Consider the following 12,415-nt stretch of genomic DNA (forward strand, 5'->3'; position numbering starts at 1 on the left):
TAATTTGTTTATCCTTAAATAGTGATAACCTTAATTAAGGTAGATAGGGTGTCTTCCTCCATCTTGGATTTTGAAATACCAGAAAACAATCGGTCTAGATCTTTAATAAAATGTGCAAATTTTGAGAGTAGTCGGTAATTCATGTGTAAGAATTTTCATTTTAATATAGAAAAAGACATGTTTTATCAGATTTATGGTTGTATTTTACAAAAAACAGAATACTTTTGTTTAATTCAATTTTTTCCAACTTTGTCACATAAGGGGAGGCAACTCAAATCTAAGGGCAGATAATTCAGATAAAGTTACTTTTACAATAGAATGTGTTAGGAATTTACCTATTTTATTATGTAGCAAGAAAACGGGTCCCGTGACCCCATTTTTTCTTTTTCTTATCTGAAAGCATAATATTAGAACTATCTTCTCATATTTTATCTCAAAATTCTATGGTGTAGTTTTTGTTTTATTTCAGAAAATTGGGTTTTGCATGCATAATCTATACAAAAATCTGTCAATTTTGCACAACCTGTAGCGTAAAAATAAGCCCCGTGACCCATTCTTTTTATTATTTTTTTCAAAAAAGCATGAAATAAACAACATTTTGGCAAATTATTAAAAAATTCTATGGATTATAATTTAGACACCCCATCTACCTTAAGACATGTACACTTTTTACATTAATAATTATTACAGGTATAGAACACATTTGACACCTTACAATTAATTGATAGGGCATTCACACCAGTCCTTTTTGAGACAAATCACACAAGCTGACAAAATGTTATTGATGGCACTGTTTCAGATTTCCAGAATTCAGTGTCTTAAGTTTTTTTTTACATTAAACATATAGGGAAAAAAGTCGGTACTTTTACATCAGTTTTGAGAAGTCTGTGATGATTGATATACCAGAAGTTCTACTTTATTTGAAAACACGGTTTTAATTTGTTTGTGACATTTTTTAAATTACCATATAGAGTGTACCTCTGTTTATTGTTGGAGGCAAGATCTTTATATCAATGCGAGTAAACTTTCAGTAGCACCATCAGAAAACAAAAAATAACTTCTGTTCATAAAATATCCTTTAAGCTCTGTCATAGCACTATACATTATACGATAAAGAGTGAGTACACCTGAGAAATGTGTGTTATCTTAGTCTTAGTACAAATAAAAAACAGGTAGAGTGAACTAAAATAACAACAAATTCTATTACCAGTAATGTCCTTTACTATAAATCACCTGTTACCTTAAAAATAAAAAAAATGACCTTGACAATTTGTAGGTAGATCTTACATGGTCAATAATAGACTTCAATTTGAAACAATTAAGTTTCCAAGTGTCTATGTTTCCTTTAAAAAAAATATATATATCACTACTACTTATTGACTTCCTATTTTAAGACCCTTTATATTACTGATAGCACTTACACAATTTTCTTGATACCTACATTCAGTTGGTTAATAACACACAACCTGCTATAAGTTTTTAATTAATATTTTTATCATGTATAAAGTTTTAAATTCATTTACAGGTTGAAAAAATTCATAGTACACATCTGCTTCATATAAAAAAGGAGTACTTCTACAAGGTAAATACAAAATTACTATGTCGAACACAATTATTTGGCCACAACCACTTTTCAAATTATTTTCACGGTTAACATTCCCATGTTGACATGTTGTGTTCATATCTTCTGCACTCAAGAGTTGTTATCAGAGAAGGATATTGATAATATAATAAAATAATTGATCATATTATACACTTATTTACAATAGCAAGTTTATTGTTCCCGAGACACAAACTATTTCAGGACGCAAAGTGGAGGGAAATAGTTTGTGTCAAGTGGGACAATAAAATTGCTATTGTCTGAAAAGCCAGTACATTTGGTGTACCGGTAAATAAGTGTTTTATTATACAGAAAGAAGCCGGTATATATTTCAGGAAAATGAAACATTATTCTTTTTAACCTGCACCTCTTACAAAGAAAATATTTTTGGGACAACTATCATTTTTTAATTTGAAGCGGACAAAGTAAAAATTCCGCCAACCTTTAAACTTCATTGACGTCATAAATAAAAATCTATGGAAATGCATTGCTAACGTCATAAACAAGGCTGTTTGTTTACAGAATTTCCCTTAAAAATGAAAATGTTTGCTTCCAGTAATAAGTTCATATCCAGTAAATAGTTTTTAAAACTATTTAGCGGTAAAAAGTCTTTTTCAGACAATTTCATAAAATTCGTCTATAATTTTATAAAGAAAATACATACTGAGGTATAATAAATTGTCACACTGACAGCATCTTTTTACACAAAGTACTATTATCTGACAAAACAGGTTTTATCTACTTCACAAAATATGCATTATGTGATAGCTAGCAGAGACAGAAATTGATATAATATTGTAGAAAAATGGTTAAAGCAATGCTTTTCATGGAACAGTACAGGGCATCTAATACATGTATATTCTTAACATTTATATGATACACTGCATCTAATATATTCTTAACAATTATATAACTAGGAACCACAAATTTAAGCATAACTAGGGAATGATCAATCTTTAAAATTATAATTCAAATGATATGTAACAAATAAGTTAAGTCTCAATATTTGATGACACTGACTAAGTGTCACAGTTAACAGATCTTTGATCATGAGAATGTAATGGAACTATCTCTGGCTTCATATTTCCTACAAAATACAAAAAAATGGATTTATTAAGGATAAGAAAATACAATCAGAAATGAGTTTAGCCCCCAACAATTGTTCTGTTTCCTGCTTCCCTATATACCCATCCTAAATTTTCATGCTTTAATACTTTGACACATTTTATGGACATTTTGGTTAAACACTGTCCAAAATATTTCCCTATATACTGTAAATTCAGGAATTTTTGCATACACTTTTTATTGCGATTGTTGAGAGCAATGGACAAAATGTGAGATTAAGATTACAGGACATTCTGCATTCAAATAAAATTTTTATTTTTGCAAAATCTTTCCCATGGCAGTCTACCTAACAATGATTTCTGAATTTACAGTAGTCTATGTAAAATATTTTTTCTAATATAAAATTATTTTACCAACCAATTATATAGTTCATATTTATTGCCTGCATATAGATTAACACTATGTGTTGAACCATAAAATACAAGTCAACTTCAATATTTTTTTGAAACTTAGACCATGAAATACAGGTCAAATTCGTATTCAGAAGCTGTGACATTTCACAATCAATGTTATGCCCTTTAGTTACCTATAAAATTGGTATCTCTTTGGTTTCCAGATGATAATTAAGGTGTAGTTGTAAGTTGTACCACTTGCCCAAATCATTTGAAATTTTGACACAATGTCATGAATCATAAAAACAGGTCAAGTTTAAACATTCATTGTTCAAGAAGTATGCCCATAGTTATCTTAAAATTTTGATCCCCCCCCCCCCCCCCCCCCCCCACCCACAAGCGATAGTGAAAGTGCAGTTTTACAAAATCTTTTTAGATTTTAACGCAATATTATGAAACATAAAGTATAGGTAATGTCCAATCTAAATTATGGTTTTTGCCAAGATTACCACATGTACCAGATTCTAGTTAGTTTCTGTTTTTGCTTACATATATATATATATATATAGCATTTGTTTATTGAACTGTAAATCAATATTGCTGTACCTTTGTATCCCTTGATTGCTTTTTCACGTTGATCAGCATCATAATACCATACTGTTATTGCATATCTATAAAACAAAAATAACATAGTTTTTCTTACATTCCATAAAAAAAATAACTATACAAATGAACACAAAAAGGATAAAACACATCATTTCAGGGATATAGCTCTTATTAGGACTGATTATAATGTCAGTTATGTTTACTTATTTGTTGATCTTTTTTGCTGTTTGAATGGTTTTACACTAGTCATTTTTGGTGCCCTTTATAGCTTGCTGTTCGGTGTGAGCCAAGGCTCCGTGTTGAAGGCCGTACTTTGACCTATAATGGTTTACTTTTACAAATTGTGACTTGGATGGAAACTTGTCTCATTGGCACTCATACCACATCTTCTTATATCTGTATACACTTTATTATAGTTTTCAAGAAATTGCCAAAAAACAAAAATGGGTGAAAATTGTCATTTAATGTTAATATGAGTCTATTGTCCATTACGGTCATGTTGACTTAGTTGTAGATCTTATTTTGCTGTGTGATAGTTTCTCTCTATTAACTTTATTAAAACAAAAATGGTAAAAATTTTCATTGAAGGGTAGTTACTCTTGTAAAGAGTTGCTTGACAATTTCAGATGTATTGATTTATTTATATGTTTTGGAGTTTAGTGTGACATCCATTTTCATTGAACTAGTACACATTTTTGTTTAGAGGCCAGCTGAAGCCCCCCTCCGGGTGCAGGATTTTCTCGCTGTGTTGAAGACCCATTGGTGGCCTTCGGCTGTTTTCTTCATTTTGGTCGGGTTGTTTTCTCTTTGACACATTCCCCATTTCCATTCTCAATTTCATAGATCTTGACATTTTTGCTATAAAAAGTTAATATCTATAACAGTTTTCGTGAACATAGCAAAAAACTATGAAATTAGCTAAAAATGGACATAACTACCTCTTAAATAACTAGAATATCACAATTAATCAAGATTGATAGTCTGTCTGCATGTTGGTGTTTGAACAACACTTTCAGCCAACATGGCTATATCAATATTGGCAGCCAGTTTTTATTGGTGAAGGAAGTCAGAGTACCTTTAGGGAACCACCAACGCTTTGCAGGCAGCTGGCAACCCTTGTCAATTAAGATTGGATTCCAACACAACTTGCCATAAGAGAGGTTCCAACTCAAAACCTCTGAGTTGACAGACTAGTAATCACTGTAAATGCACTCTGACCACTGAGCCACCAAGGCCTTGAGATAAATAAGCAGACACCAATGTCTAAATTATGCTGGTGGTCAACAGTAGGTTTCCATTCACAAATTTTACTGCCACTTAATAATTATGAACAACACAAAATCAACTTGAATAAAAATATTTTGCATGGGTCTGACTGAAAATAAAATATTTTTCATAAAAAAGTTAAGGGATAAGTGCTGTGTTATAATAGAATAGAGAATGGCATATATACTATTCATGTAGTGTCATACAACAAAGGATTACATCTTTTCTATTATGATTTAAGGACTGTGTCACGGATAAGGCTTAACCTTTTCCTAAACTGAGCTCCAAATTTCTTTCAAATCCTACTATTATGGAAAGGGTCAATATTGAATTTAGGGTAACCACTATCATAAATCTACCAAAATTTTTAAATGAACAGACTTTTGGGTTAGAACAATCAACTTAACAGTGAAATTTCCACAAAGCTCAATCTTCAAACAAAGAGTCAAAATTTAGAAAAATGAATACATAATAATATAGTAATGTATATTTCAGAATTAAGGTTACTTACAAGTACTAACTAGTTCTATTAAATATATACTACTAATGTTAAACTGTATTCAACTAACAAATGTTAAAATGTTCAATAAAGTATGATGCAATCTAAAAAAAAAAAACAATACAAAAACAAATAAAATGCTCCGCAGGGCGCAGCTTGATACAACCGCAGAGGTCGAACCCTGAACAGTTGGGGCAAGTATGGACACAACATTCAAGCTTGATACAGCTCTGAATTTGGATTGTGATTAAATATTTGACACAGCACAGGTTTCTGACACAGAATGAATGTGGTCTAAGAACTTAAAAATTTTAAATTGGACATTCACCTATTATGGTCCAATATCTAAAATCTAAATACATGGTTAGATTCAGCATATCAAAGAACCCCAAGAATTCAATTTTTGATGAAATCAAACAAAGTTTAATTTTGGGCCCTTTTGACCTCAATGTGGACAAAGTTGATAACGGGGCCCAAAAATCAAAAATCTAAATACATGGTTAGATTCAGCATATCAAAGAACCCCATATATTCAATTTTTGTTGAAATCAAACAAAGTTTAATTTTGGACCCCGATTTGGACCAACTTGAAAACTGGGCCCATAATCAAAAATCTAAATACATGTTTAGATTCAGCATATCAAAGAACCCTAAGAATTCAATTTTTGTTAAAATCAAACTTAGTTTAATTTTAGACCCTTTGGACCTTAATGTAGACCAATTTGAAAACGGAACCAAAAATTAAGAATCTAAATACACGGTTAGATTCGGCATATCAAAGAACCCCAATAATTCAATTTTTGATGAAATCAAACAAAGTTTAATTTTGGACCCTTTGGACCTCAATGTGGACCAATTTAAAAACGGGGCCCAAAATCCAAAAACTTAATACACGGTTAGATTCAGCATATTAAAGAACCCCAAGAATTCAAGAATAAAACCCCATTGAAATTGGTCAAGAAATAAGCAATTTATACGAAGTATCTTCTTTTGCACAATACTGTGCAATTGAATATTTCTTGCTATTGCGCAATACTGCACAATTGACAATTTCTTGCTATTGAGCAATATTGTGCTATTGGATATTTCTTGCTATTGCGCAATAGAAGATTTCTTGCTATTGCGCAATACTGTGCAATTGAATATTTCTTGCTATTGTGCAATACTGTGCAATTGAAAATTTCTTGCTATTGCACAATACTTATTATATAATAATTTACACATCCTGTTTGGTGTGTATCTCCTACCATATCATTATTATTTGCTTTTAAATATAAATCAGAAATAACTTAAAATGGAAAATTTTAAAAGAAAAAAAATAGGAAAAAAAAAAAAATCCCCCCCCCCCCCCCAAATTTTTTGAACCCCCTTATGATTCATCACCCCAAACTCAATCCCAGCCTTCCCTTTGTGGTATGGTACCTTGCAGTACAATTTCAGAGAGATCCATACACTTGAACACAAGTTATTGTCTGGAAACTAGAAAAATTCTTATTTTTGGCCCCTTTTTGGCCCCCAATTCCTAAACGTTTCCGGCAATTACCCCCAAACTCAATCCCAGCTTTCCCTTCGTGATATGGAACCTTGTAGTACAATTTCAGAAATATCCATACACTTACACACAAGTTATTGTCATGAAACTAGAAAAATGCTTGTTTTTTGCCCCTTTTTTGCCCCTAATTCCTAAAATTTGAGGCAATTACCCCCAAAATCAATCCCAGCATTCCCTGTGTGATATGGAACCTTGTGGTACAATTTCAGAGAGATCCATACACTTGAACACAAGTTATTGTCTGGAAACTAGAAAAATGCTTATTTTTGGCCCCTTTTTGGCCCTTTATTCCTAAATGTTTCGGGCAATTACCCCCAAACTCAATTCCAGCTTTCCCTTTGTGATATGGAACCTTGTAGTACAATTTCAGAAAGATCCATACACTAACACACAAGTTATGTCTGGAAGTTACAAAAATGCTTATTTTTTGCCCCTTTTTGGCCCCTTATTCCTTAACTGTTGGTACCATAACCCCCAAAATCAATCCCAACCTTCCTTTTGTGGTATTGAACCTTATGGTAAAATTTCATAGAGATCCATTCACTTAAACTAAAGTTAGAGTGCGAAAACCAATGTGTCTTTGGACGAAGCAGGACGACGACGACAACGACGACGACCCCAACGTCATACCAATATACGACAGCAAAAATTTTGCGGTCGTATAAAAATTTAGAATGTTAATCCATTACAACACCCCTGCATCAAGATCAGACATTTGAAGTCAAATTTCTGGGTGTTGGTTCATTTAATTTCAGAAACCATAATCCAGAGAGTTTTAATAATTGTTTGGGAAACCCCAGAAATCACTGTGATAAAAAATTAGAATATCAGGTACACCAACTTAATGTCCTGACGAAGAATCTGTGCAAGTTCGGTTAAATTATGTCAAGTTGTTTTCAAGGCGTTACGGATTAACATGAAGTGTGAAGTGGATAATGGGATTATGACACAGACAAGATGAGTGATCCTTATATGTGGCTAGCAAAACAATAATCTAACTATATATATGTACTTCATTTGGTCACATGGAAACTAAAATTAGCAAGAAAGGACAAGGACAAGGTTGTACCATTATATACTATAAAAGTTGCTGTTACAAAAATGAATGATTTACGAGGAATACACAACTTAGGACTTTTAGGAGCCAATCTTCCATGGTCTTTTATATTTATCGTTTATATTCCTTATTATATTTTTTTAAATGTAAAATTTTGTGGTTAAAAAAAGGTGTATAAAGAATTCCAATAGCTCTTTACAATGCATTGTGTTATATATTATAAATAATGAGATACGTGAACGTGACCCATTGCAACTGATAACTTATCTACTAAATGCACTATGGAATGCACTTTTGCCACGTGACCAATAAGTATGCCTAAAACAAACACTTTTATCCTATTTTTAAACGGATAAGGTTTTATAGTTTTTTTAAACTTCAGAGACAAGTACAACATCTTATCAAAATTACATAACCGAATTTCTTCATTTAAAAGTACTTAAAATACATGTCTCATTTGTTTTAAAATCAGTATAAATACTGTTGTCATACTGTTAAGTAAGTTTTAGAAGCAGATGCATGATTCCATGTTTGGGAGAAATAATAAGAGTTTGAAATGTAAAGTAAGCTGCTCTCTGTACATACCTTTTTGTAGTGATGCACTTTATGTTTAATTGTTAATTATCTTCTGAGAGGAAATAAAATTGTAAATACTATGGAAATAAAAAACAAGAGTGCACACGCTGAAATGTCTCGCCTGCATTACTGATCATTGATTTTATGTTGATAGTCCTAAATATAAAGCTTTACTACAAGTACCACATAAACTTAACATGATCCAAGAAAATGAGGCCAAGGTCCGATAAACCAAACTGGAAATATATGTATACCTTACAATCATTCCATACACAAAATATATTGCTTATAGTTTCTAAGAAACAAACTTAACCAGGAAAATTTAACTTTGACCAATGAACCATGAAAATGAGGTCAAGGTCAGATCATACCTGCCAGACAGACATATACACCTTACAATCATTCCATACACCAAATAAAGTTGACCTATTGCTTATAGTTTAAGAAAAACAGACCAAAACACAAAAACTTAACTTAAAACCAATGAACCATGAAAATGAGGTCAAGGTCAGATGACACCTGCCAGTTGGACATGTACACCTTACAATAGTTCCATACATCAAATATAGTAGACCTATTGCTTATAGAATCTGATATATGGACTTGACCACCAAAACTTAACCTTGTTCACTGATCCATGAAATGAGGTTGAGGTCAGATGAAAACTGTCTGAAAGGCATGAGGACCTTGCTAAGTACGCACATACTAAATATAGTTATCCTATTACTCATAATAAGAGAGAAATTAACATTACAAAAAATCTCAACTTTTTTTTTATGTAACCGTTTTCTTTAAATGTCATGTTTATGATCCAATTAACATCTTTACTGATTGTTAATCTGCCGATAATTCAATCTCGAGTTATCCTATTACTCATAATAAGTGAGAAATTCGCATGACAAAAAAACTAATTTTTTTTTCAAGCAGTCACTGAACCATGAAAATGAGGTCAAGGACAATGGACATATGACAGACAGAAACTTCATAACATAAGGCATCTATGTACAAAGTATGAAGCATCCAGGTCTTCACCTTCTAAAATATAAAGCTTTTAAGTAGTTAGTTAATCCGCCACTGGATCACTATCCCTATGTCGAGCTTTCTGCAACAGAAGTCGCAGGCTCAACAAAAAAACTAGAGGCTCTAAAGAGCCTATTGTACTCACCTAGGTCTATGTGCATATTCAACAATGGATACTCTCCATCTTTGTGGACTAGAATAGAATTCATGACAAAAATCTCTTCTTTGTTGATCTAGTCTTGCTGATCATTTTTGCTTATTTAAGTTTCTATCTATCTAATATAGTTATTCAGATAGTAGACAACAATACAAAAAAATGATAATAAACTGTTATCACAGAGATATGTCTGGCCTTTTTGTAATTTTGATAATGCAAATATTGAAATTAAAATACCAATACTTTAACATGTAAGTTATGCAAATATTCAAAGTCGATGAACCATGACTGAAGGTACATGGCTAAACAATCTCCATGGAATGAGATGTGCCAATGCTAATACAACTGCATACCAAATACCATTGACTTATTATAAGTCATTCCCTTTAAACAAACCTAAACACAAACATTAACTTGTAAACTATGTAAAAGTTTCAAAGTCAATGAACCATGATCAGGGTTGGGGTTATATAATCTCCATGAAAACGATACTTGCAAATGCCAATAAATTTGAATACCAAATATCATTGACTTAACATTAGCAGTTCATCTTAAACTGATCTAATCACAAACTAATACATGTAAACTAAGCAAAAGTTTCAAAGTAAATAGACCATGATTGAGGGGGTGGGGCCAAATATTCTCCATGGAAATGAGATGTGCTAATGCTTATACAACTGAACACCAATTAACATTGGCCTACCACTAATGGTTCTCCTTGAACTGACCTAATCACAAACTAATACATGTTAACTTAGCAAAATTTTCAAAGTCTATAGACCATGACTAAGGGGGCAGAGCCAAATAATCTCCATGGAAATGAGATATGCCAAATGCTTATACAACTGCATACCAAGTGGTTCCCCATAAATTGACCTAATCACAAACTAATACATGTAAACTATGAAAAGTTTCAAAGTCAATAGACCTTGAATGAGATGTGCCAATGCTAATACAACCCATGAACTAGACCTAATCACAAACTAATATATTGTTGATGCCGACACCGGAAACAGCTTACCTATGTCTCGCCTTTTGACTCCGTCAAGGCGAGACAAAAATCTTTATTTAAGAGAACAACTCCAATAAGGGGTAATCAGATGATTAAAACCATGCTTCCTTTTTGTAGATCTTGTCTTGCTGATCATTTTTGCTAATTTATGTTCCTATCTATCTATTATAGTTTTTCAGATATAAGGCAATAAACTGTTAACACAGATATGTCTCGCCTATTTGTTATTTTGATAATGCAAATGTTGAAATTAAAATAGCAATACTTTAACATGTAAGTTATGCAAATATTCAAAGTTAATGAACAATGACTGAAGGTACAGGGCTAAACAATCTCCATGGAAATGAGATGTGCTAATGCTAATCAGTGGCAGATCCAGAATTTTTCATAAGTGGGGCCCACTGACTGCCTAAGAGGGGGCCCGCTCCAGTCACGCTTCAGTGATTTCCTATATAATCCACCAAATTTTTTCCAAAAAAAGGGGGGCCCGGCCCCCTGAAAAACCCTCTAAATCCGCCTCTGACTAATACAACTGCAAACCAAATACCATTGACTTTTCATAAGTTGTTCCCTTTAAACAAACCTAAACACAAACATTAACTTGTAAACTATGTAAAAGTTTCAAAGTCAATGAACCATAACTAGGGGTTGGGGTTATATAATCTCCATGGAAATGAAACTTGCAAATGCCAATACATTTGCATACCAAATATCATTGACTTAACATTAGTGGTTCATCTTAAAGTGACCTAATCACAAACTAATACATGTAAACTAAGTAAAAGTTTCTAAATTAATATACCATGACTGAGGGGTAAGGACCAAATATTCTCCATTGAAATGAGATGTGCTAATGCTTATACAACTGCATACTTATTATCATTGACATACCACTAACAGTTCCCCTTAAACTGACCTAATCACAAACTGATACATGAAAACTAAGCAAAAGTTTCAAAGTCAATAGACCATGAATGAGGGGGCGGGGCCAAATATTCTCCATGGAAATGAGATATGCCAATGCTTATACAACTGCATACCAAATGTCATTGACCTACCACTAGTGGTTCCCCATAAACTAACCTAATCACAAACTAATACATGAAAACTAAGCAAAGTTTCAAAGTCAATAGACCTTGACTGAGGGGGCAGGGCCAAATAATCTCCATGGTAATGAGATGTGCCAATGCTTATAAAACTACTACCAAATATCATTGACCTACCACTAGTGGTTCCCCATAAACTGACCTAATCACAAACTAATACATGTACACTAAGCAAAGTTTCAAAGTCAATAGACCTTGACTGAGGGGGCGGGGCCAAATAATCTCCATGGTAATGAGATGTGCCAATGCTAATACAAAAGCAGACCAAATATCACTGACCTACCACTAGTGGTTCACCATGAACTAGACCTAATCACAAACTAATACATTGTTGACGCCGCCGCTGCCGTTGCCGACGCCGGAAACAGCCTACCTATGTCTCGCTTTTTGACTCCGTCAAGGCGAGACAAAAACCAAAAAAAATGGTCAGATCCATCATTAATGGGCAATTACTCCAATAAGGGATCGTCAGATGATTTTAACTATTTGACTTATTTGTAGATCTTG

The 12,415-nt window shown here is 32.8% G+C and overlaps 1 protein-coding gene across 1 annotated transcript in view; it reads right to left on the reverse strand.

Annotated features, from left to right (window-relative positions):
* Positions 1-831: 831 nt before the first annotated feature.
* The window catches only part of LOC127698479 (egl nine homolog 1-like), a 31,761-nt gene continuing 20,177 nt past the window's right edge, over positions 832-12,415 (reverse strand). The window contains exons 4-5 of the mRNA XM_052201964.1: positions 3,664-3,728; positions 832-2,687 (exon numbers count right to left, since the gene is read on the reverse strand). Of these exons, the coding sequence (XP_052057924.1) occupies positions 2,620-2,687; positions 3,664-3,728 (133 nt within the window). The 3' untranslated portion in view covers positions 832-2,619. The remainder of the gene's footprint in view (positions 2,688-3,663; positions 3,729-12,415) is intronic.

The sequence above is a fragment of the Mytilus californianus genome, unplaced genomic scaffold (genome assembly GCF_021869535.1).
Source record: "Mytilus californianus isolate M0D057914Y unplaced genomic scaffold, xbMytCali1.0.p SCAF_4, whole genome shotgun sequence".
Classification (NCBI taxonomy): domain Eukaryota; kingdom Metazoa; phylum Mollusca; class Bivalvia; order Mytilida; family Mytilidae; genus Mytilus; species Mytilus californianus.